Source organism: Oncorhynchus kisutch, linkage group LG3 (genome assembly GCF_002021735.2).
Source record: "Oncorhynchus kisutch isolate 150728-3 linkage group LG3, Okis_V2, whole genome shotgun sequence".
Classification (NCBI taxonomy): domain Eukaryota; kingdom Metazoa; phylum Chordata; class Actinopteri; order Salmoniformes; family Salmonidae; genus Oncorhynchus; species Oncorhynchus kisutch.
The window spans coordinates 28694469-28720146 of record NC_034176.2 but is presented as its reverse complement, the minus strand read 5'-3'; the positions used below and the strand labels follow the sequence as shown (position 1 = coordinate 28720146).

Genomic DNA, 25678 nt, shown 5'->3' with positions numbered 1-25678 from the left:
CCGTGCAAATATACCATGCATTATAGGGAAAGAATGCACTCTAACATGCCATTCAAGCCAATCAGAAACAAGTATTCAACAATGCCATGGTATTAAGTTAATTGAGCTAGCTGACCTGTGGCATGGCAGCAGCGGGCGATACTGACTTTCCAGAAGTCCCACTCAGAGATGACTCTGACCCAGTGGGAGTAAGATTCATGGCGAAAGTGGATCCATCCCTTTTGGCCGATCTGTTAGTTGTATCAGGCTGGGTAAAGAAGGAGTTGGGTTCTGTCAATTCAGTCAAAGTATCCAGAGATGGACTTGTGTAGAGTTTTTGCGTATCTGCTGCTCAGTGGGAGAGGACGCTGCATGTTTCGAGACTCGGGATGAAAGTGGTGTTATGCTTTGCTCTCTGGAGCAGAGCACTGAAAGGAGTGATGAAGGGTGGGGTTGAGTGTTAAGGTGAATCAACTGAAGTTGGGGATCCCTGCCTTTGGTGCGACGCTGACCCGGTGCGGTGGTGAGCGCGAGACTGAGGAGAACCTGTCTGTTCTTTTAAGTTTTGATGCAGTGTTTTGATGTGCTTGCTGGATAAAGTCATGGTAGGGTATATAACATTGGAGGCTGCTGGGAGGATGGCTCATAATAATGTCTGGAATGGAATCAATGGAATGGTATCAAACACATGGAAACCTCATATTTGACGTGTTTGATACCATTCCATTGACTCCATTCCAGACCTTATGAGCCATCCTCCCCTCAGCAGCCTCCACTGTATTTAAGTTATCCCGTGAGAGCTTTTGTTCCGAACCCACCATGGTGTTTCATGTTCCGAGTTCATAGTTAAGTTGCAGCAGTATGTAGGAGGGCGATTGCGAGGTGTATTGTTTTGTTGGAAAAGGTGGAGCGTTTCAATTGTGAGAGTGACCATGTTCCTGGGGATCAGAAATGTCCTGTGCAAGTAAGACAGATTTACATTTCCAGGGTGAGGGCAGTGCAGAAAGTGTCATATGCTGAGGCAGTAAGGAAAGTATAGGATGGTGGGCAAAGGGTGAGGGAGCCTGAGAAGATCCCTGTGAGAAGTTGCCAAGTACAGAGTGACCTGAACAGTTTGTGTAAGGTTCGCTTGTTGCCGTTTATTGCTATGGTTATTAATTGTACAGCACAGATGGAAAGGAAATCCCAGAAGATTGAATTGGTTGCAGCAGCAGATACGTTTTGGGGTATCAGAGATTTTAGTGCAGAAGAACTACAGGTGTTTTGGTTTTGAGAGAAGGGGTTTCAGCCTACTAGGCTGATGGCCTGGAGTAGGTTCTGTTGGGGCCAAAGTAGTGGGAAGGTATGGTGGGATGTATTGGGGATAGTGGAATATACACTGAGTGTACAAAACATTAGGAGAACCTGCTCTTTCCATGACATCAACTGACCAGGTAAATCCAGGTGAAAGCTATGATTCCTTATTGATGTCACCTGTTAAATCCACTTCAATCAGTGTAGTTGGAGGGGAGGAGACAGAATAAAGAATGATTTTTAAGCCTTAAAACAATTGCGACATGGATTGTGTATGTGTGCCATTCAGAGGATGAATGGGCAAGATAAAAGATGTCAGTGCCTTTAAACGGGGTATGGTAGTAGGTGCCAGGCGCACCGGTTTGAGTGTGTCAAGAACTGCAACGCTGCTGTTTTTTTTCACTCAACAGTTTCCCGTGTGTATCAAGAATGGTCCACCACCCAACTTGATACAACTGTGGGAAGCACAAAGTCTCCATGGGCCAGCATCCCTGTGGAACGCTTTCAACACTTTGTAGTCCATGCCTGATGAATTGAGGCTGTTCTGAGGACAAAAGGGGGTGCAACACAATATGAGGAAGGTGTTGCTAAGGTTTTCTACATTCAGTGTAGATGGAGGTGCAGTATCCTTTTTTCCCCATTTCCCTTTTGCCTTTTTTTTTGTGAACAAATATGTTATGCACTTTCCAAACTGAAAGGCAGCAATACGCAACATAGCGTCTAGTCTGCCGGAAAGCTACACGAAGAAGATGTCCAGTCTGCCTTGGTCCCTATGGCCACATTCACTTCAAATCGATTACCGTTCTCTCAGCAGCAGGATCTTATGCTGGCTGCTCGATCGCAGATAAAAAATAATAGAGTCCCCCTACATGCTAAACTTTGGGAATATACTTTTTTTTGCGCTCTATTGCAGTACAACCTTTCTTCACAGCATTGCAATCACATTTCTTTTAAATTATGGAAAGTTTGACGTATTTTAATATTGTATTATTTATACAGCATTTATTTTTAACTTTACACAAAGACTGGTGTGTTGAAAGCTATTGTGTATGCTATATTTGAAGAAATACACTTTTAAGTCTTCAAAACATAAATAGGTCTCTTGTGCTGGGCAATGGTTTTAATGCAGAGTACTGGTTACTCCACCCAGTCCTTTCAATCAAACGCAATACATGGTATATGGGACACTGTGGCCCCTTCTGACGATACCCCTGGACAGGGCCAACCAGGCAGGATGTAACCCCACCCACTTTGCCAAAGCACAGCCCCCACACAACTAGAGCGATATCAACAGACCACCAACTTACTACCCTGAGACAAGGCTGAGTATAGCCCACAATGATCTCCTCCACAGCACAAGCCCGAGGGACCGCAAAACCAGACAGGAAGATCATGTCTGTGACTCAACCCACTGAATTGATGAATCCCTCTTAGGGATGGCATGGAAGAGCACTAGTAAGCCAGTGACTCAGCCCCCATTATTGGGTCAGAGGCAGAGATTCACAGTGGAGGGGAGCTAGCCAGGCAGAGACAGCCAGGGCGGGTTGTCGCTCCAGCGCCTTGCTGTTCACCTTCGCACCCCTGGGCCAGACTACACTCAATCATAGGACCTACTGAAGAGATGAGTCTTCAATAAAGACTTAAAGGTTGAGACCGAGTCTGCGTCTCTCACATGGATAGGCAGACCATTCCATAAAAATTGAGTATGCACGGCAGGACCAAATCGAAGCGATAGGTAGGGGAAAGCCCAGGTAATGCTTTGTAGTTTAGCAGTAAAACCTTGAAATAAGCCCTAGCCTTAACAGCTATGTTTAGCACTAACTGAAGTTTATTTAGTGCTTTATCCGGCTAGCCAGAGATTACAGCATTGCAGTAGTCTAATCTAGAAGTGATACAAGCATGAATGAGCTTTTCTGGATAATTTTTGGACAAAAAGTTTCAGATTGTCTCCGGTCTGATGACCTGAATGCCAAGTGTCACATCTGGAGGAAACCTGGCAGCATCCCCACGGTGAAGCATGGTGGTGGCAGTATCATGCTGTGGGGATGTTTTTCAGTGGCAGGGACTGGCAGACTAGTCAGGATTGTGGGAAAGATGAACAGAGAAAAGTACAGAGAGATCCTTGATGAAAACCTGCTCCAGAGCGCACAAGACCTCAGACTGCGGCTAAGGTTAATCTTCCAGGGTGAACAGGAGTGGCTTTGGGACCTGTCTCTGAATGTCCATGAGTGGCCCAGTCAGAGCCGTGACTTGAACCCGATCGAACATCTCTGGAGAGACCTGAAATAGCTGTTCAGCAATGCTCCCCATCCAACCTGACAGAGCTTGAGAGGATCTGCAGAAAAGAATGGGAGAAACTCCTCAAATACAGGTGTGCGAAGCTTGTAGTGTCATACCCAAGAAGACTTGAGGCTGTAATTGCTGTCAGTGATTCAACAAAGTACTAAGTAAAGGATCTGAATACTTATGTAAATGTAATTTTTCAGTTTTTATTTTGTATAAATTTGCTAACATTTCTAAACCAGTTTATGCTTTGTCATTATGGAGTATTGTGTTAAGTTTGATGACGGGGGGACAATTTAATACATTTTAGAATAAGGCTGTAACGTAACAAAATGTAGAAAAAGTCAAGGGGTCTGAATACTTTCCAAATGCACTGTATAAACTAATAGCAACATGATTTTACTAGATTACTGCCTAAAAATGACTTTTTGTCAGGCTAAGCGATTGACCTGATGCATTTTTTTGAATGTGTAAACATGCACCCATTACCATCACCATTAGGTTAATCTAGGTGGTTGAAAGGTATGCCAGTCCATCATTGTGTCTGTCTTTGTGTACATTTCATTTCACACTGGAAGCAAGGGTAAGCAAACAGGGTAATCAAAAAAATATTGTGTTTTGTCTTTACAACTGATATTAAACACAACAGTACATTAATGTATTGTTTTGGAATGACTATAATGTATAGGACTAAATGCATATGTCTATAACACAGTCCCCCTCCAAAACTACACATATTTGGTAAGTAGAGACCCTACTGAGTATTTCCCACCCCACTTTAGCTGAGACAGGTAGAACAGTTTGCTCTCTACAAGCCAATATGTATCCCATGTACAGTCTATTACAGTATATTGCATTGGGCGCTATAGAGTGGGCTGAGGAAGTGCTGCTGCGTATGTAGGACACAGTCCGCCGCCAAAACCACACATATTTGGTTAGTATATCCTTCCTGTTTGGCCCTGTCCGGGGGTGTCCTCGGATGGGGCCACAGTGTCTCCTGACCCCTCCTGTCTCAGCCTCCAGTATTTATGCTGCAGTAGTTTATGTGTCGGGGGGCTAGGGTCAGTTTGTTATATCTGGAGTACCTCTCCTGTCCTATTCGGTGTCCTGTGTGAATCTAAGTGTGCGTTCTCTAATTCTCTCTTTCTTTCTCTCTCTCGGAGGACCTGATCCCTAGGACCATGCCCCAGGACTACCTGACATGATGACTCCTTGCTGTCCCCAGTCCACCTGGCCGTGCTGCTGCTCCAGTTTCAACTGACCTGAGCCCTAGGACCATGCCCCAGGACTACCTGACATGATGACTCCTTGCTGTCCCCAGTCCACCTGGCCGTGCTGCTGCTCCAGTTTCAACTGTTCTGCCTTATTATTATTTGACCATGCTGGTCATTTATGAACATTTGAACATCTTGGCCATGCTCTGATATAATCTCCACCCGGCACAGCCAGAAGAGGACTGGCCACCCCACATATGCTCTCTCTAATTCTCTCTTTCTTTCTCTCTCTCGGAGGACCTGAGCACTAGGACCATGCCCCAGGACTACCTGACATGATGACTCCTTGCTGTCCCCAGTCCACCTGACCGTGCTGCTGCTCCAGTTTCAACTGTTCTGCCTTATTATTATACGACCATGCTGGTCATTTATGAACATTTGAACATCTTGGCCATGTTGTGTTATAATCTCCACCCGGCACAGCCAGAAGAGGACTGGCCACCCCACATAGCCTGGTTCCTCTCTAGGTTTCTTCCTAGGTTTTGGCCTTTCTAGGGAGTTTTTCCTAGCCACCGTGCTTCTACACCTGCATTGCTTGCTGTTTGGGGTTTTAGGCTGGGTTTCTGTACAGCACTTTGAGATATCAGCTGATGTACGAAGGGCTATATAAATACATTTGATTTGATTTGATTTGAGTAGAGACCCTACTCAATTTAACTGAACCAGGAAAAATTGTTTTCTCTCTACAGCCAAATATTCTCAACATATCAGTCCTAACATTGCATTAATTCATTCATTACTGGGTGTAGAAAAATGTTTTTTTTAAACATTATTTTTTATTACATTTTTTATTTTAATATATTTGAATGAGTTATCTACATTGCAATGTTTTGAAATGTGGGCTTTTATTTGGAAGCTTAATTAACGTACGAGTGACGTCATCGTTTGTGCTGCTGGAAGGCGAGCTTCCTGTGTGCTGAAATCTCAATCAGAAGTCAATTCGATTCGGTTTTACCGCCTCTCCTCCGCGAGTAGGACGGGCTTATCACGGCAATACACAACTGTTTCCGTGACTGAACGATGGCTGTGAACCTAAGCAAAAACGGCATTGCCCTGACAAATGCCTACAAGGAGGTGGTAGATGAGAAATCCAACACCAATTGGTAAGGACAGTAGCATCGCAGGAAAGCTCGCTAACGTTATCTAGCTATCTAATTGCATCGCCATAAAATGGTGCATCCGCTATTTTTAGTTAGCTAGCTACGTTAGCTCATTGGTTAACAGCATTTAATTTATCTTGTCTATCATGTAAGTTAGTTAGCTGGCTTGCTTGTTGTGCAATAACGTATTTTGTATCAACAAAACAGTATAATTATTATTGCCATGTTCGTACAGTAGCCAATTATACAAATCGGATGACCATGTCATGTTGTCTGCCAATTTCCTTAGCGTTTTAGCTTGCTAGTTAGCTAAGTAAGGATGATGCTAGATAACATTAGTAGCTACGTCAGCGGTTTGTGGTTTTTATTCAGTTGATTTCTTAGGTTGTCGCAATGCCTAAATATTGCATGCACCTAACGTTAACCAGCTAATTTGAGCTAAAGAAAAGTACTTGGAACAAATTATTTCACTCGTTATTTGAGGTTCAAATGAAACCTGTTGGTGGAAGTGTTTAAAGATCAAGATGACCTGAATTAATTAATTAACCTGGTTTACCTCTCAAGAGTTTTATCAAACCCAGAGGGTTTCATTCTTAGCACACTTCCTATTGCTGAATGGGGACCAGACTCTCAGAAGTTTTTTTTTTTTTAACCATATAATTACATAGTTCACTATTACAGGATCTCAGTTGCTCACGTAAATGGTATGCTCCGAAGTTATGCAGTTCAACCCAGTGTCATGTTTTTGTTTGATCAGGGCACATCACCTAAACCGGATGCTATTCTGCAATAACTTTTTAAGCAGTGGCTAAGTGTTACATGGATGTGAACAATGATGTTGACAGTATGGTAGCCTAATAAGCAGTGTAAACAACAATCTACTATTTGCAATGCTAGTGTGATCCTGTAACCTGGCATTCTTCTCTGCAGGGCATTGTACACCTACGAGGGGAACACTAATGATATCCGATTGGCAGAGAAGGGAGGTGAGTGTGGTACACAGGAACTTAGAAAGGCCCCAACATTTAAATGTTTTCCGTTTGGAATCGGGTCTGCAATTTTATCTAAGATTATCATCACCTTAACTTATGGTGTGCTACTGAATTGCTCTCAAAGCACAGTAAGGCAATTTAAAAGATGAAAGCAAAGGTAGTAAGTAGTTTGCAGTAGGTGTGTCTTTTATTGTTTCAATAAGAACAACTTTTATATGTGAAAAGATAGGTAGCAACCAAAGCATGTATAATGCAGGAAGAATCTTACAGCACATACCCTGTCAAAAACGGAACATGTTGAAAGTGCCTACGGGCATTATTGTCTGCCATGTAGCCATATTGTATACAAAATGTAAGCTTTACACAGTAATGTACATTACTTTGCATAAACATACATTCTACAATGTGACAACATTATGATACTGTTTCAGATGGTGGACTGGAGGAACTGGTGGAGGAACTTAGCAGCGGGAAAATTATGTACGCGTTCTGTCGTGTCCAGGACCCAAACTCTGGCCTGTGCAAATACGTCCTCATCAACTGGGTGAGTGCTGTGCTACGCTCCCTTTTCTTCTGAAGGTGGCACTCCTCTGTATTTTGAAATTTAAATTGAATGATGCTCATGACTATTTGTGTTGCAGACTGGAGAAGGTGTGAAAGATGCCCGGAAAGGACTATGTGCCAATCATGTCAGCTCCATGGCAAATTTTCTCAAGGTATTTAATTTGGCATGTTATAGACATTTTCTCCACACAGGCAACTTGTGTTTAGCTAAGGAAGAAAATCCACTGGATGCAACTTTTTGTGTGTACACTTGTAACACTGGCCTCAACAGGATATGAAATGTATAGCTATTGCAGGAAAGGAATAGACACCTCTGTAAGTGCCTGTAATAGCATGTTGGTGTTTAAGATAGGTCGGTCAAAGTTAATGCGTGACATGTTTATTGGCACATTTTTTTGACTGCGTTAAGCTATTAAAACATTCTGATGTAGATCATTTTGTGTTTCCGTCTCTGACAATTAAAGCGTAGTATGCACTGTTTTTTAAATGGATAAAGGCCCAAATCGCTATGGCCGAAATTGAGGAAATCCAAACATTTTGATTAATCGCGATTAATGCCATTAACTCATTTATTTTAATCGTTTGACAGCCCTAGTTTGAGTTAAGCAGCAGCAGTTGGAGGCTGCTTTGGGTGAAGTTGTGGTTTCTAAATTGGCGCTTGAAGTAGTCCCAGTTATCGGTTGTTATCATGAAAGTCACCTTGCTAACTGCATGTCAACAAAATCTATGGGTGGTGGCTGTCAGATATCAAATATCCCTCATACGGACAGCCCTTTTTCATGTCCTTATCTGGAATTTGTGATGCGTGTTATTTGTAGCTAAAATGTCTGCTGTTATTCCAGGGCGCCCATGTCACAATAAATGCCCGTGCAGAGGAGGATGTGGAACCTGAGGCTATTATGCAAAAGGTGGGCAAGGCCTCGGGGGCCAACTATAGCTTCCACAAAGAGTCCAACAAGTTCCGAGACGCTGGTCCCCAGGGACCTGTGGTATGTACCAAAAAACAGCATCTTATCCTTTTTAGAGATTAAAACATTTTAGTTGTGCTTTATGAGCTTGTTTCCTCATTTTATCAGGATCTGTGCATACATTATGTTGGAAAGTGAGGCAATTTGTGTTGTGGTCGAATGATATGCTCTCATATAGCTAATTTGTTTCGGTAATAACTTCTCTGCCTATGGACGTTTTGGTTAGATTTACTGCACAAGCCTGCGGATGAACAGCCTCTGGTAAGACACGTGGCGGGGGCCTATGTGTATATGTAAACAACAGCTGGTGCACGATATCTAAGGAAGTCTAGGTTTTGCTCGCCTGAGGTAGAGTATCTCATGATAAGCTGTAGACCACACTATCTACCTAGAGTTTTCATCTGTATTTTTCGTAGCTGTCTACATACCACCACAGACCGATGCTGGCACTAAAACCGCGCTCAATGAGCGGTATACCTCCATAAGCAAACAGGAAAACGCTCATCCAGAGGCGGTGCTCCTAGTGACCGGGGACTTCAATGCAGGGAAACTTTTATCAGTTTTACCTAATTTCTATCAGCGTGTTAAATGTGCAACCCAGAGGGAAAAAAATTCTAGACCACCTTTACTCCACACACAGAGATGTGTACAAAGCTCTCCCTCGCCCTCTATTTGGCAAATCTGACCATAATTCTATCCTCCTGATTCCTACTTACAAGCAAAAATGTAATCAGGAAGCACCAGTGACTCTGTCTATACATTTTTTCTAAACTACAGGACTGTTTTGCTAGGACAGACTGGAATATGTTCCGGGATTCTTCCGATGGCATTGGAGTACACCACATCAGTCACTGGCTTTATCAATAAGTGCATCGAGGACGTCGTCCCCACAGTGATTGTACGTACATACCCCAACCAGAAGCCATGATTTACAGGCAACATTCACACTGAGCTAAAGGGTAGAGCTGATGCTTTCAAGGAGTGAGACTTTAACCTGGAAGCTTATAAGAAAACCCGCTATGCCCTCCTCCGAACCATCAAACAGGCAATAACGTCGTCAATGTAAAAGGTAAACAAGAAAGGCACTCTCTCTGGTCGCGCTTGAAAAAGCTCTGTGACACGGCAGGGTCAACTCATTCAGACTGCTCTTACTCCCTCATTTTTCAGAATACAAGCCTGAAACAAATTCTAAAGACTGTTGATATCTAGTGGAAGGCATAGGAACTGCAATTTGTGTCCTAAGTCAATGGATACTGTAATGGCATTGAATAGAAAACTACAACAACAACAACAAAGTCCTACTTCCCGACTGGATTTTTCTCTGTTTTTCGTCTGCCAAATCAGTACTGTTATACTCATAGACATTATTTGAACAGTTTTGGAAACTTTAGAGTGTTTTCTCTCCAAATCTACTAATTATATGCATATCCTATCTTCTGGGCCTGAGTAGAAGGCAGTTTAATTTCGGCATGCTTTTCATCCAAAATTCCAAATGCTGCCCCCTACCCTAGAGAAGTTAAAGCTTGGTCGTAACTGGGTCTTCCAAATGGACAATTACCCTAAGCATACTTTCAAATTTGTGGCAAAATGGCTTAAGGACAACAAAGTATTGGAGTCGTCTTCACAAAGCCCTGACCTCAATCCTATAGAAAATGTATTGGCACAACTGAAAAAGCGTGTGTGAGCAAGGAGGCCTAAACCTGACTCAGTTACACCAGCTCTGTCAGGAGGAATGGGCCAAAATTCACCCAACTTATTGTGGGAAGCTGTTGGAAGGCTACTCAAAATGTTTGACCCAAGTTAAACAATTTAAGGCAATGCTACCACATACAAATTGAGTGTATGTAAACTTCTGACCCACTGGCAATGTGATGAAATAAATAAATAATTATTTCTACTATTATTCTGACATTTCACATTCTTAAAATAAAGTGGTGATCCTGACTGACCTAAGACAGGGAACTTTTACTAGCTTTAAATGTCAGGAATTGTGAACAATGGAGTTTAAATGTATTTGGCTATGTAAACTTCTGACTTCAACTGTATTTGAGAATGCTATTCACTGACTACAACTCAGCGTTCAACACCATAGTGCCCTCAAAGCTCATCACTAAGCTTAGGACCCTGGGACTAAACACCTCCGTCTGCAACTGGTTCCTGGACTTTCTGACGGACTGCCCCCAGGTGGTAAGGCACAACCACCATGCTGATCCTCAACACTGGGGCCCCTCAGGGGTGCGTGCTCAGCCCCCTCCTGTACTCCCTGTTCACTCATGACTGCACAGCCAGGCCCGACTCCAACACTGTCATTAAGTTTGCTGATGACACAACAGTGGTAGGCCTGATCACTGACAATTATAAGACTGCCTACAGGGAGGTGGTCAGAGACCTGACCATGTTGTGAAAGGACAACAACCTCTCCCTCAACGTGATCAAGACAAAGGAGATGATTGTGGACTACAGGAATAGGAGGACTGAGCACGCCTCCATTCTCATCGACGGGGTTGTAGTGGAGCAGGTTGAGAGCTTTAAGTATGCATTTCACTGTTGTATTCAGCGCATGTGACAAATAAAATCTGATTTGATGAGTTAGTTTCCAATGTGTTGGTTGTTGTGATGGTGCAGCTGGTTGTTTACAATGACTCGTCTGCAGTAGAATTCAGACGTTTAGTTGGGGCTCATGATTGGTGGCCAGGGCTGGAGCCAGAGAAACCAGGCCAGACAAGGCAGGTTGTTTAAAGCCTGTTAACTCCCCCATAATAAACCAACATGCTGCGTCAGTATTGGATCTGGGTAGGAGTTGGTGTCCAGGAGTGACAAGTTGTTTGGAGCATAGGAGATTTGTTGTTCTCTAACACATTTTGTTATGACAGGGCTCTGTCTATCAGAAGACCAACGCTATGTCTGAAATCAAACGCACCAATAAAGACAACTTCTGGGCGCAGGCAGAGGTAAGCCAGCTTCAACACCTTTCTCCCACTACAGGGACTCACTGATCCTCTACAGACTGGTTATATTTGTTTGATCATAGCTCAGCGTGTTCTGGTGTCATGCGGCCGTTATGACACATTTTACATTACCCTAACCTTGTGCTCATGGCCCATGTGTCTGTCTCAGAAAGATGAGGAGAAGCGGCGACAGGAGGAGCGCTGCAAGGCAGACGAGGAGCGCCAGAAGCTGGAGAAAGACAGGAAGGATCGAGAGGCCAAGGAGGCAACTCTCAGAGAGAAGAGAGACAAGGAAAGGGCCTCTATGATCGACCAGCAGAAGTGAGTAAAACTGTGGTTAATTCACTTAGCTGTTGGTTATCTAGCTGACCTTATTGACAGACTGGTTTGCATTGTCTACTTCCTTCTTTTAACAACCATTTGTTTAACAGGAAGTACCAGCAGCAGCAGGAAGCTGAGAGCAGAGAAGATGAGAAACAACAATGGGTGAGTTTTCTGCTGGCTTACAGCAGGACAGGCCTGCAGTCTAAGGAGAATCAGTTCAAATCAGTTCTGTTATGTTTAACTGGTAGTTTATCCTCATGTGGGAGGCAGTAGGTCAGTCTGCAACATGCACCCCACCTCAATTATGTTTTTAAATGTCAAAGCACAAATTTAGGACATAAGATTAGCACAAGAACAAACTAAACAGAACCATTAGGTGTAGCCTCTGAGGTATTGTTCAATTATGTGTGATGCGCCATCAGGATGAGCAGGAGAAGGACTTCCAGGCAACTCAGAAGAAAGGGATGAAGCGTGGTGAATCTGTGGAGAAAGCCAATGTGAGTTAAATGTGATTGTCCAAATTCTCCCTATACACTTACTCAGAACTGCTTCCCTTTTCAATGACTCGATCAAACCTGTTCTTTGCTTGAATCCAAAGTCTCCACTGTTTACCTTATTATTTTTCCTGTCTGTACATTCTTTATCTTCTACATTTTCTTTAGACATAATAAAGAAATTGTACATGTTTTTTCATACTGTAGATCAGGGGTAAGCAACTAGTTTCAGCCGGGGGCTGATTTCTGTTTGAGGGAATGACTTGGGATGGAAAATAATTTGTATAAGAATTTGGACACTGCACATTGATCACAACTAAGACCAACAAGATTGTATTTCAAATAAGTTTATTTGTCACGTGCGCCGAATACAACGGGTATACAGTGAAATGCTTACTTACAGGCTCTAACCAACAGTGCAAAAAAGGTATTAGGTGAACAATGGCTAAGTAAAAAAATAAAACAACAGTAAAAAGACAGTGAAAAATAAGTGCAAGGCTATATACAGTAGCGAGGCTATATACAGTAGCGAGGCTACATACAGGCACCAGTTAGTCGGGCTGATTGAGGGAGTATGTACATGTAGAAATGGTTAAGGTGACTATGCATATATGATCAAGAGAGGGTAGCAGCAGCGTAAAAGAGTGGTTGGGGGGCATGGGCACACAATGCAAATAGTCCGGGTAGCCATTTGATTACCTGTTCAGGAATATTTTGGCTTGGGGGTAAAAACTGTTGAGAAGCCTTTTTGTCTTAGACTTGGCACTCTGGCACCACTTGCCATGCGGTAGTAGATAGAACAGTCTTTGACTGGGTTGGTTGAGTTCTTTGACAATTTTTAGGGCATTCCTCTGACACCGCCTGGCGTAGAGGTCCTAGATGGCAGGCAGCTTAGCCCAAGTGATGTACTGGGCCGTACACACTACCCTCTGTAGTGCCTTGCGGTCGGAGGCCGAGCAATTGCCGTACCAGGCAGGGTTGCAACCAGTCAGAATTCTCTCGATGTTGCAGCTGTAGAACCTTTTGAGGATCTGAGGACCCATGCCAAATCTTTTTAGTTTCCTGAGGGGGAATAAGCTTTGTCGTGCCATCTTCACGATCGTCTTGGTGTGTTTGGACCATTCTAGTTTGTTGATGTGGACACCAAGGAACTTGAAGCTCTCAACCTGCTCCACTACAGCCCTGTCGATGAGAATGGGGGCGTGCTCGGTCCTCCTTTTTCTTTAGTCCACAATCATCTCCTTAGTCTTGGTTACGTTGAGGGATAGGTTGTTATTCTGGCATCACCTGGCCAGATCTCTGACCTCCCTGTAGGCTGTCTCGTCATTGTTGGTGATCAGGCCAACCACTGCTGTGTCGTCAGCAAACTTAATGATGGTGTTGGAGTCGTGCCTAGCCATACAGTCATGGGTGAACAGGGAGTACAGGAGGGGACTGAGCACGCACCCCTGGGGAGCTCCAGTGTTGAGGATCAGTGTGGCAGATGTGTTGCTACCTACCCTCACCACCTGGGGGTGGCCCGTCAGGAAGTCCAGGATACAGTTGCAGAGGGAGGTGTTTAGTCCCAGGATCCTTAGCTTAGTGATGAGCTTTGAGGGCACTATGGTGTTGAACGCTGAGCTGTAGTCAATGAATAGCATTCTCACATAAGTGTTCCTTTTGTCCAGGTTGGAAAGGGTAGTGTGGAGTGCAATAGAGATTGCATCATCTGTTGATCTGTTTGGGCGGTATGCAAATTGGAGTGGGTCTCGGATTTCTGTGATAATGGTGTTAATGTGAGCCATGACCAGCCTTTCAAAACACTTAATGGCTACAGACATGAGTGCTATGGGTCTGTAGTCATTTAGGCAGGTTGCCTTCGTGTTCTTGGGCACAGGGACTATGGTGGTCTGCTTGAAACATGTTAGTATTACAGGCTCAATCAGGGACATGTTGAAAATGTTAGTGAAGACACCTGCCAATTGATCAGCACATGCCTGGAGCACACGTCCTGGTAATCCGTCTGGCCCCGCATCCTTGTGAATGTTGACCTGTTTAAAGGGCTTACTCACGTCGGCTATGGAGAGTGTGATCACACAGTCGTCCGGAACAGCTGATGCTCTCATGCATGCCTCAGTGCTGCTTGCCTCGAAGCGAGCATAGAAGTGATTTAGCTCGTCTGGTAGGCTCATGTCACCGGGCAGCTCGGAACTGTGCTTCCCTTTGTAGTCTGTAATTGTTTGCAAGCCCTGCCACATAAGATGAGCGTCGGAGCCAGTGTAGTATGATTCAATCTTAGCCCTGTATTGACGCTTTGCCTGTTTGAATGTTCTTTGGAGGGCATTGCCCCTTGAAAGGGGCAGCTCTGCCCTTTAGCTCAATGTTGCCTGTAATCCATGGCTTCTGGTTGGGGTATGTACGTACAGTCACTGTTGGGACGACGTCCTCGATGCACTTATTGATAAAGCCAGTGACTGATGTGGTGTACTCCTCAATGCCATCGGAAGAATCCCGGAACATGTTCTAGTCTGTGATAGCAAAACAGTCCCGTAGTTTCGCATTTGCTTCATCTGAGCACTTTTTTATAGAACGAGTGCTTCCTGCTTTTTTTAAATTTGAAAATAACATTTTCATACCATGATTACATTGAGACACGATCACAGACACTGCATGACCAGAATTGTGTGGACATCTGCTCGTCGAACATCTCATTCCAAAATCATGGGCATTAATATGGAGTTGGTTCACCACTTTGCTGCTATAACAGCCTCCACTCTTCTGGGAAGACTTTCCACTAGATTTTAGAACATTGCTGCAGGGAGTTAGTGAGGTCAGGCACTTATGCTTTATATACCTGTCAGCAACGGGTGTGGCTGAAATAGCCGAATCCACTTATTTGAATGGGTGTCCACATACTTTTGTGTGTGTGTGTATATATCACACACACAAATCAGATTACTTCGAGGTAGAAAGGAGTTGGAGCACTCAACAAAAAAAAAGCAGGATTTGATTTCATTTAGCTCCCTCTAATCCATTGTACAGGATGTGAACAGGTGACTGACGTTTTAAGGTCAAGCTGACGTCGTCCTCAGAGTGATCTAACCTTTGCGCTTAGCTCCTATTTATAGCCTAGTGGCCCATTGAGACACAACAATGTAAGAAAATAATGATGAAGCTTTGGATTTACCACCTGTTCCCAGGTGGTAAACTTTTTATTATTGGCTGACCAATACTTACGTTTTTTACCACCCGAGAACAGGGAAAGGATATAAAATCCAGAGCGTCTTTAATTATAGCACAACAAATGTTATATACATGCTCAAATGCATCTGCGGTGCTGCTTATATTGGTCAAATTATACAAGCATTAAAACTCTGCATTGCAGAACACAAGGCTGACAATGTACTGAGTCTTACACCCCTGGGCTTAACAATGAGTTTTCACTGTCCTCGTTTCTATAATGTTCTTGCTTAGATTTTTGGTGTCGCTGTGTTTCCAGATTCACAAAAAAATATAAATGTATATTTTGACATGGCCTATTTATTAACGAGACACACGATTTCTCTTATTATTTGTAGTTTATTTGTGCTACAATTTGCCATTTACCTTATGTTTCAATTATAATTTTCTTACATTGTTGTGTCTCAATGGGCCACCAGGCTATAAATGGTCAGGCCACTCTGATGAAGACTTCAACTTGACCTCTATCAGTCACCTGTACAATGGATTAAAGAGAGCTAAAAATATATCAATCTTGTGCTCCAACTAATTTCTACCTAGAATTTTGGACGTTTTTTTTGGTAAGAACGTCTCATGATTTTTGTTGTTGAGCACCCCTCCTTTCCTTTGTTTGCTGAAGCGTGAAAGCCCACCTGAACTCATTTTTGCCTGAATTCCGGGCCAGGTTTTGCTAACCCCTGCTGTAGATTATGCCAATTTGCTTATCAGCAGTGAATTTCACTGGGGTGTTAAACTACTAAGAGTTCTGAGCTGAAAAGGTAAAAATCCCATAAGCCCCGAGCGATGCAATTAACCCTGGGGTTGGGTTAAATGCCGGAGACACATTTCAGTTGAATGCATTGTTGTACAACTGACTAGGTATCCCCCATTCCCTTCCCTTTCTATAGCTCTACAGTGGCCAGTGTGCATGTCTGACTCTCACTGTCTGTTTCAGGAGGCAGCCAATCTGATCTCACAGCGCTCTATGAACCCCAGAGAGATGTTCAAGCAGAGAGAGAAGGGCATGGACACCCCTGCTGCTGCCCACGCCACTGCCAGCCCTCAGCCAGGTAGGCTACTAATTCAATACAAATGTTTGCTATTAATATGCCAAGTGTAGTTCCTAATGAGGATTTTAGATTATTCTGTAAAATGTTTCTGCCATGGGTGTTTCATAAATGTACCTGCTAGCTATCTGTCAGGTGTGGGGGAGATCAGGGGATTGTCTGGGCCATGTTGAAACATGCAGGAGGAGATTTCTATTGCATTACTCTGCCTTCATCAGCTTTAACTCATTGTCAGACACAGACTCTCGTATCACATCTTGTCTCTAGACCACATCTGCTTTGTGTTGTCTACTCTGCTGGGTAACCTCTCCGGCCAATGTGTCTGTCTGCTCTGGTGTGTTTCTCAGGGCGTTTGCAAAGCCCTTTTCTCTCTAAGCAACCATGTGAGCCTGAGCCATCCCGCTCGCCCCTGCGCCAAGCCTTCCCACTTTCTGCAGGCTCTGCCTCTCCTGTCCCTGCTGCAGGTCTGAGCTCACGCATACCACTGACACAAACTGACCCTGCCCTATCTCACACACAGACAGAGAGAGAGAAACACTTCACATGGGTGACTGTGTGACATACAAGAGATGTTTCGGTCCAATCTCTACCTGATGCTGCTCCCTTTCAATCAATCAGTCCAAATTATTGACCTAATGCTACTCCATTTGCTCTCTTGTTACTGCAATTTAACGTCACCCTGAGGCTCATGCCCATGATTAGACCACTGTACATCATCATGCCCACATTAGATCACTGTAGCCAAGGCCTCCCGAGCATCGTATTGCTAGCTGTGCCACTAGAGATTCTGGGTTCAAGTCCAGGCTCTGTCCCAGCCGGCCGCGACCGGGAGACCCACGGGGTGGCGCACAATTGGCCCAGCGTCATCCGGGTTAGGGGAGGGTTTAGCAGGCAGGGATGTCCTTGTCCCATCGCGCTAGCGACTCCTGTGGCGGCCCATGCGCAGTGCACGGACCAAAAGGTATATCTCACTGGTCATCCCCAAAGCCAACACCTCCTTTCAGTTGCCAGCCAGCCTCTCCTTCCAGTTATCTGCTGCCAATGATTGGAAAGAATTGCAAAAGTTGTTGAAGCTGGAGACTTATATTTCCCTCACTAACTTTGAACATCAGCTATTTGAGCAGCTAACCGATCACTGCAGCTGTACGTATCCCATCTGTAAATAGCCCACCCAATCTACCTACCTCATCCCCATATTGTTTGTATTTACTTTTCTGATATTTTCCACACCAGTATTTCTACTTCCACATCATCATCTGCACATCTATCACTCCAGTGTTAATTTGCTCAATTGTAATTACTTCGCTACTATTTATTGCCTTACCACCTCATGCCATTTGCACACACTGTATATAGACTTTCTTTTTTTCCCACATTGTGTTACTGACTGTACGCTTGTTCATTCCATGTGTAACTGTGTTGTTGTTCTTGTCGCACTGCTTTGCTTTATCTTGGCCAGGTTGCAGTTGTAAATGAACTTGTTCTCAACTAGCCTACCTGGTTAAATAAAGGTAAAATAAATACAAAAATTAACACCGAATGGTTAATGTTTAGAATAGGCTTAGAACAAAAATATTAAACAACTTTCTATCACTGGAATCGAACATGCAACCAATGGAATCAGAGGCAGATGCACCCTAGCAAAACCGAAACCTACTTGAAGGTAACAGTGCTCACTGTTGCCCACAGTGGCTGGTTTCCACGTCATCTCCTGACGTCCTCAGCCATGGATGAATGTTGACTTCTGACTTGTATCACGGGTGACCTGGCTGATATATTCAGTTTCTGAATATTTCTGAGTGCATGCCTTAGTATATGTGTACATTTATGGCCATCTGTGTGTGTCTGTGCTCCTATATCATGTGTGTGTATATCTTAATAAGAACCCAGTGTGGATGAGCTCGTTGTGGATGAGTCATCCCAGTCTGAGTGCTTGGATGAGCAGGATGCAACCCCTGTTCAGGATGCAGTCCCTGAGGAACAGTGGCAAGATGAAGGTGGGCCCTACTCCAAATGCACCTCAGTCTGAACACAGAACAGTCATTCATCTCATCTGTGAATCATCATGACCATTTCTCTGGACACATTTCTAAGTTACTTTGTATTCTGGGTCCCTGCTGCTGCTGCCACCTGTTGGTGGAGGGAGATGGTTAAAAAAAAAATACAATTGACCTTTTCCCCTTTTCAGTGAAGGCACCAGCTCCTCCCACTCAGCACAACCATCCCACAGAGCCAGCCCAAAATGATCTCTATGAGGAGCCCCCACAGGTGAATATTTGTCATTGCACATGTGAGAATCATTCCACAAGGGTGAGGATTTAATTCTAAACGGCGACAACATACGTTTTGTAATCTGAAAATACCTTCTCATTATTCAAATGCCATTCATGTCAAAAGAAGATGTAATGGGTAATATTTGCAGTTGAACGTAACACTTGAAGGGCATTCTCAGAGGTACAGCACCCCTTGTTGTTCCCTCAGGTGGAAGAGAACACATTTGAGGTGCCTGCAGGGGAGAAGACGGACCGAGGTGTCTGTGCCAGGGCTCTATACGACTACCAGGCTGGTAAGCATCATCACAGTCTACACAAAAATTTCAGCTGACACTCGGTCCACTGAACTGGTTCTGTATGTGACAAATGTGTAACCGTGACGTTTTGCCCCAAAACGGAGAATCGATATGGGTGGAACTGCTAGTAGGAAACTGGCAGTCTGTGAGGGAATAGACACCGTCAAATAATACCATAAGTATATCTGAATGGGCATAGTGACCTGAGGTATTGCTCCTCTTTTCATTCCACAGCTGATGACACCGAGATCTCCTTCGATCCTGATGACATCATCACTGGCATTGAGATGATTGACGAGGGCTGGTGGCGGGGCTACAGCCCAGACGGGCATTTTGGAATGTTCCCAGCCAATTACGTGGAGGTTATTTAGGTCCATACCTCGCCCACTCACTAGATCAGCATATTGGAGGCAGAATGGAAAAGATTCCCCCCCCCCCCCCCCCCCCCCAGAAGAATTTGGCAGTAGGAAAACTGCTTGGTCCAGAACACAGCAGGTCAGAAGTAACTCAACAGTGAACCCTTTAGAATAGTTTGCTGAACTGAATCTGCCACATTATGGACCAATATATGAACAATAACCATGGGACCAGGGGTCGCGCAAATCTATCCCTGTTGAAGGAAGCAATTCAATTATGTTGTTGATGTTGTGAGGCGTTAGATGGCATAGTTTAGGTTTTGATGAAAACCCATATACTGGCCAACCCCAAACTAAATCTCTCACCTTTTAATGTGATGCAGTAAATTGTCAGGCTTTTTAGATTTTTCAATTCAAGTTTCCATTGCGAACATTAATAGCACTTGTAGATCACATTCCTTAAAGTGAATCCAGTTTTGTTCCAGATATACTATTTTTGTTATTTGTAGCATTCACTCCTGTTGGGTTCAGGATAATATTTCATAGCTCACATAATGGTACCAACTATGATCTTTGGCCTTTTTTTGCCTTTTCCTCAGACTAATATTTTATGTGAGTATTTCTTTGTCAGAAATGATTTTGCTTGAAAGGAATCCAGTGTGAATTTCCAACAGTAGTTTGGTATTGCAGTGGAATTGATTATTAGAAAACCAAAAGGTTCTATATTTGCTATGCTCTCTGGGTGGCTGAACTTGAGGGAAAATAGGGGTGTAAATAATGACAATCATATTCTTGTGAAATACTTGTATTTTTATTTTTTTTATACCGCTGAAGTCCGTAAGTTTACATACACTTAGGTTGGACTCATTAAAACACAGTTTTGGCAAGTCGGTTAGGACATCTATTTTGTGCATGACACAAGTAATTTTTCCAACAATTGTTTACAGACAGATTATTTCACTTATAATTCACTGTATCACAATTCCAGTGGGTCAGAAGTTTACATACACTAAGTTGACTGCCTTTAAACGGCTTGGAAAATTCTGATAGGCTAATTGACATCATTTGAGTCAATTGGAGGTGTACCTGTGGATGTATTTCAAGACCTTTCTTCAAACTCTGTGCCTCTTTGATTGACATCATGGGAAAATCAAAAGAAATCAGCCAAGAACTCAAACTTGTAGACCTCCAAGTCTGGTTCATCCTTGGGAGCAATTTCCAAACGCCTGAAGGTACCACGTTCATCTGTACAAACAATAGTATGCAAGTATAAACACCATGGGACCATGCAGCCGTCATACCACTCAGGAAGGAGACGTGTTCTTTCTCTTAGAGATGAACGCACTTTGGTGCAAAAAGTGCAAATCAATCCCAGAACAACAGCAAAGGACCTTGTGAAGATGCTGGAAGAAACGGGTACAAACGTATCTATATCCACAGTCAAATGAGTCCTATATCGACATAACCTGAAAGGCCGCTCAGCAAGGAAGAAGCCACTGCTCCAAAACCGCCATAAAAAAAGCCAGACTACGGTTTGCAACTGCACATGGGGACAAATATTGTACTTTTTGTCATCTGGTCTGATGAAACATAAATAGAACAGTTTGGCCATAATGACCATCGAAGAACACCATCCCAACTGTGAAGCACGGGGGTGGCAGCATCATGTTGTGGGGTTGCTTTGCTGCAGGAGGGACTGGTACACTTCACAAAATAGATGGCATCATGAGAAAGAAAAATTATGTGGATATATTAAAGCAACATCTCAAGACATCAGTCAGGAAGTTAAAGCTTGGTCGCAAATGGGGACAATGACCCCAAGCATACTTCCAAAGTTTATTGCAAAATGGCTTAAGGACAAGAAAGTCAAGGTATTGGAGTGGCCATCAGAAAGCCCTGATCTCGATCCTATAGAAAATTTGTGGGCAGAACTGGAAAAAGTGTGTGCGAGCAAGGAAGCCAACAAACCTGACTCAGTTACACCAGCTCTGTCAGGAGGAATGGGCCAAAGTTCACCCAACTTATTGTGGGAAGCGTGTGGAAGGCTACCAAAAACATTTGACCCAAGTTAAACAATTTAATGGCAATGCTACCAAATATTGAATATCTGACCCCCTGGGAATGTGATGAAAGAAATAATTCTCTACTATTATTCTGACATTTCACAACCTTAAAATAAAGTGGTGATCCTAACTGACCTAAGATAGGGAATTCTAACTACGATTAAATGTCAGGAATTGTAAAAAAAAAAAAAACTGAGTTTAAATGTATTTGGCTAAGGTGTATGTAAACTTCTGACTTCAACTGTATATGATGGTTATGCTAAAGACTCATCCCCATATCCTCCCTGCTCTCTTCAGCCCCTGGAGAATTTGTATAATGGACTATTTCAGGGACCAGTTACACAAAACAAAGCAGAAGTCATATTTCCTCTCTTGTGCTGTTGCCGTTTTCATATGTATCCTGGGTAGGGTTGCAGAATTCTGGGAACTTTCAATAAATTCCCTGGTTTTCCTGAAATCGTGGTTGGGGGAATCCTGGAATCAGGAAGGGCATAAACAGGAAATCTGGAATCTTCCAAACAGGATTTCTGGAAAACCTGGGAATTCATTGAAAGTTCCCAGAATTTTGCAACCCTGGTCCTGTGTACAACTAGTCTCTGCTTAACCAGTCTTTCACAGCCAGGTCCAGCTTCCATCAAAATACAGGTCTGTGATTGGCTTAACCTAGCAGAAGAGCCTTGATCAGATGCTGTTATCTTGTGACAGTGCCAAAGGAGGGGAACAGGATGATATCGTCCTCTGGAAAGTGCTTTCTCTCATTTTTAATCTGTGTTGAAACTCCATAACCATTAGGCTATGCAACGTCACTGCTTTTTAATTTATAAAGAAAAAGTTTAAGAAATTTTTTAATTAATGATAAAGGAATTAAAGAATGATTTAAAACCGGTCATGGTCATTTCAAGGTGTGATGTATTCATGTTTTTGTTTTTCAAGAGTATATTGTAATGCAAATATGTTCGTCATAATTAAAAGAGTTAAAGTAAAATGTGTTCCTGTCTTATAGCATCTTTTGTAAATGTTGGTTGTTGTGGAAGCAGTAAGTCGATTTAAACATACGAGGGCGGTATGAGCTAGCTGATAGAATAGGAACAGAATTGTGTAAGGTGGCATATTGATTATTCTGAAATCTGTTTGGAGTGAAAGCTTTGGAGACTTTCAAAGAGCAGTAACTGTTTGATATTGATGGCACAGTTAGGAGTACCCCTTTGTCTCGTACAGTGCATTTGGAGAGTATTCAGCCCCCTTCACTTTTTCCACACTGTTACGTTAGACTTATTCTAAAATTGATCAAATTGTCCCCCCTCAATCTACACACAATACCCCATAATGACAAATCAAATAACTTTTCAGACATTTTTGGGAAAAAAACAGATTTAGCTAAGTATTCAGACCCTTTAATCTGTACTTTGTTGAAGCACCTTTGGCAGCAATTACAGCCTTGAATCTTATTGGGTATGACGCTACAAGCTTTGGGGACTTTCTCCCATTCTTCTCTGCAGATCCTCTCAAGCTCTCTCAGGTTGGATGGGGAGTGTCGCTGCACATCTATTGTCAGGTCTCTTCTGAGATGTTCGATTGGGTTCAAATCCAGGCTCCGGCTGGCCATTCAGAGACTTGTCCCGAAGCCATTCAGAGACTTGTCCCGAAGCCACTCCTTCGTTGTCTTGGCTGTGTGCTTAGGGTTGTTTTGCTATTGGAAGTTGAACATTCGCCTCAGTCTGAGGTTGTGAGCACTCTGGAGCAGGTTTTCATCAAGGATCTCTGTACTTTGCTCTGTTCATCTTTCCTTCAATCCTGACTAGTCTCCCAGTCCCTGCCGCTGAAAAACATCCCCACAGCATAATGTTGCCACAACCATGCTTCACTGTAGGGATGCTGCCAGGTTTCCTCCAGATGTGATGCTTGGCATTCAGGCCAAAGAGTTGAATCTTGGTTTCATCAGATCAGAGAATCTTGTTGTGCATGGTCAGTCCTTTAAGTGCCTTTTGGCAAACTCTAAGCGGGATGTCATGTCTTTTACCAAGGAGTGACTTCTGTCTGACCACTCTACCGTAAAGGCCTAATTGGTGGAGTTCTACAGAGATTGTTGTCCATCTGGGAGGTTCTCTCATCTCCACAAAGGAACTCTGGACCTCAGTCAGAGTGACCATCGAGTTCTTGATGACCTCCCTGACCAAGGCCCTTCACCCCCGATTGCTCAGTTTAGCTGGGTGTCCAGCTCTAGGAAGAGTCTTGGTGGTTCCAAACTTCTTCTATTTAAGAATAATCGAGGCCACTGTGTTCTTGGGGACCTTCAATGCTGCAGACATTTTTTGGTACCCTTCTCCAGATCCGTGCCTCGACCCAATCCCGTCTTGGAGATCTACGGAAAATTTCTTCGAACTTGTGGATTTTGTTCTGCCATGTGACCTTGTATAGACAGGTGGGTGCCTTTCCAAATCATCTCCAATCAATTGAATTTACCACAGGTGGACTCCAATCAAGTTGTAGAAACCGCTCAAGGATGATCAAACAGGATGCACCTGAGCTCAATTTCGAGTCTCATAGCAAAGGGTCTGAATACTTATGTAAATAGGGTATTTAAAAAATCTAAAAAATATTTACAAATTGGTCTAAAAACCTGTTTGCTTTAAAAAAAAAAATCCATTTTAGATGAACGCTAACGTAACAAAGTGGAAAAAGTGAAGGGGTCTGAATACTTTCCGAATGCGCTGTACATGAACCTCAGCTGTGATGTGTTCTATAAGCAGTTTCCTGGAATGAGAGCATAAAGGTAACGGCTGGGGATTTTTATTGTTATTACCTCTGTTTCAGTTTCACAAGAACAGCAAGATTTAACATTTCCCCATCCTGTAAGATAAGATCTCACTTAATTTTCCCTCAACTAAAAAAACATGCCTAAAAGCCTTCCATAGTCCCCTTTTTAAAAAGTAATTTAATTGTGTTACTGAAAATGGTTGAAACTTACAAGAAACCCAAAGTCACAAAAAATGACAAAGAAATAGAAAAGATGTAGGCCTATAGTGGTTTTCTAATGGTAGTATGCAAACTGTGACTAGAAGGCCATTAGATGATACGTTCCCAGGATTGTGAGTCAAACCTGTTCTGATTGGAATGACAACATTTCTTTTGAACTGGTTCAGTTTACAGTCTGCTGACCTCATCACAACCCCCTCTGTCACTGGAAGACTGAGATGAATATCAGGGGGTTTTCTTTACATCGCATTTCTCATCTATTCTCAATGCTCAGTTTATCTTGGTATTAACTTATAGGTGTCATGAATTATAGATCTTTGATATTTACGTATACCTATTTGAATTACAATTCCATAAATTTCCAATTTCAGGGATAGATTGACAAATACAATGTTTGTATATTTTTCGTAAAGAAACAGTTAATCTGGTGGTTTGTAGAATAATTTTGCATTCTGTAAAGATTCACTATGACTCAGTGTGAACAGAACCCTCCTGCGAGGTCCAATTGTATACTGAACAAAAATATAAACGCAACATGTAAAGTGTTGGTCCTGTCTTTCATGAGCTGAAATTAAAGTTCCCAGACATTTTCCATGTGAACAATAAGTTTATTTATTTAAAATGTTGTGCACAAATTTGTTTACATCCCTGTTAGTGAACATTTCACTTTTGCCAAGGTAATCCATCCACCTGACAGGTGGGGCATATCAAGAAGCTGATTAAACAGCATGTACATAACACAGGTGCACATTGTGCTGGGGACAATAAAAGGCCACTAAAATGTGCAGTTTTGTCACAACACAATGCCACAGATGTCTCAAGTTTTGAGGGAGCATGCACTTGGCATGTGGACTGCAGGAATGTCCACCAGAGCTGTTGCCAGATAATTTTATGTTCATTTCTTTACAATATGCCTCCCAACGTCGTTTTAGAGAATTTGGCAGTACGTCCAACCGGCCTCACAACCGCAGTCCACGTGTATGGCGTGGTTTGGGCTAGGGGTTTGCTGATGTCAACGTTGAGAACAGAGTGCCCCATGGTGGTGGTGGGGTTATGGTATCGACAATGAACACAATTGCATTTTATCGATGGCAATTTGAATGTACAGAGATACCGTGACGAGATCCTGAGACCCATTAGGTCATTCATCTGCCGCCATCACCTCATGTTTCAGCAAATGTTTCATGTCGAAAAGATCTGTATACAATTCCTGGAAGCTGAAAATGTCCC

The 25678-nt window shown here is 43.1% G+C and overlaps 1 protein-coding gene across 3 annotated transcripts; it reads left to right on the top strand.

Annotated features, from left to right (window-relative positions):
- Nucleotides 1-5738: 5738 nt before the first annotated feature.
- Nucleotides 5739-20146, top strand: dbnlb (drebrin-like b). Of its 3 annotated transcripts, XM_020471863.2 has the most exons (15): nucleotides 5739-5932; nucleotides 6860-6915; nucleotides 7353-7465; nucleotides 7563-7637; nucleotides 8328-8474; nucleotides 11327-11404; nucleotides 11571-11722; nucleotides 11833-11887; nucleotides 12148-12222; nucleotides 16373-16487; nucleotides 16832-16948; nucleotides 18368-18481; nucleotides 18673-18752; nucleotides 18966-19050; nucleotides 19288-20146. In XM_020471863.2, exons 1-15 carry the CDS (start codon nucleotides 5850-5852, stop codon nucleotides 19422-19424), a joined length of 1482 nt encoding a protein of 493 aa, XP_020327452.1. In that variant the 5' UTR covers nucleotides 5739-5849; the 3' UTR covers nucleotides 19425-20146. The 3 variants fall into 3 exon arrangements, with proteins under 3 accessions (XP_020327452.1, XP_031676122.1, XP_020327458.1); XM_020471869.2 differs by lacking the exon at nucleotides 16832-16948 and having other exon boundaries at nucleotides 5741-5932; XM_031820262.1 differs by lacking the exons at nucleotides 16832-16948; nucleotides 18368-18481 and having other exon boundaries at nucleotides 5740-5932.
- Nucleotides 20147-25678: the final 5532 nt, after the last annotated feature.

Bases quoted from the DNA above. Each gene is read 5' to 3' on its own strand.
- dbnlb (XM_020471863.2), top strand. From the start codon at position 5,850: ATGGCTGTGAACCTAAGCAAAAACGGCATTGCCCTGACAAATGCCTAC. The intron at 7,638-8,327 runs GTATTTAATTTG...CTGTTATTCCAG, and splicing joins CCATGGCAAATTTTCTCAAG to GGCGCCCATGTCACAATAAA. The intron at 19,051-19,287 runs GTAAGCATCATC...TTCATTCCACAG, and splicing joins TCTATACGACTACCAGGCTG to CTGATGACACCGAGATCTCC.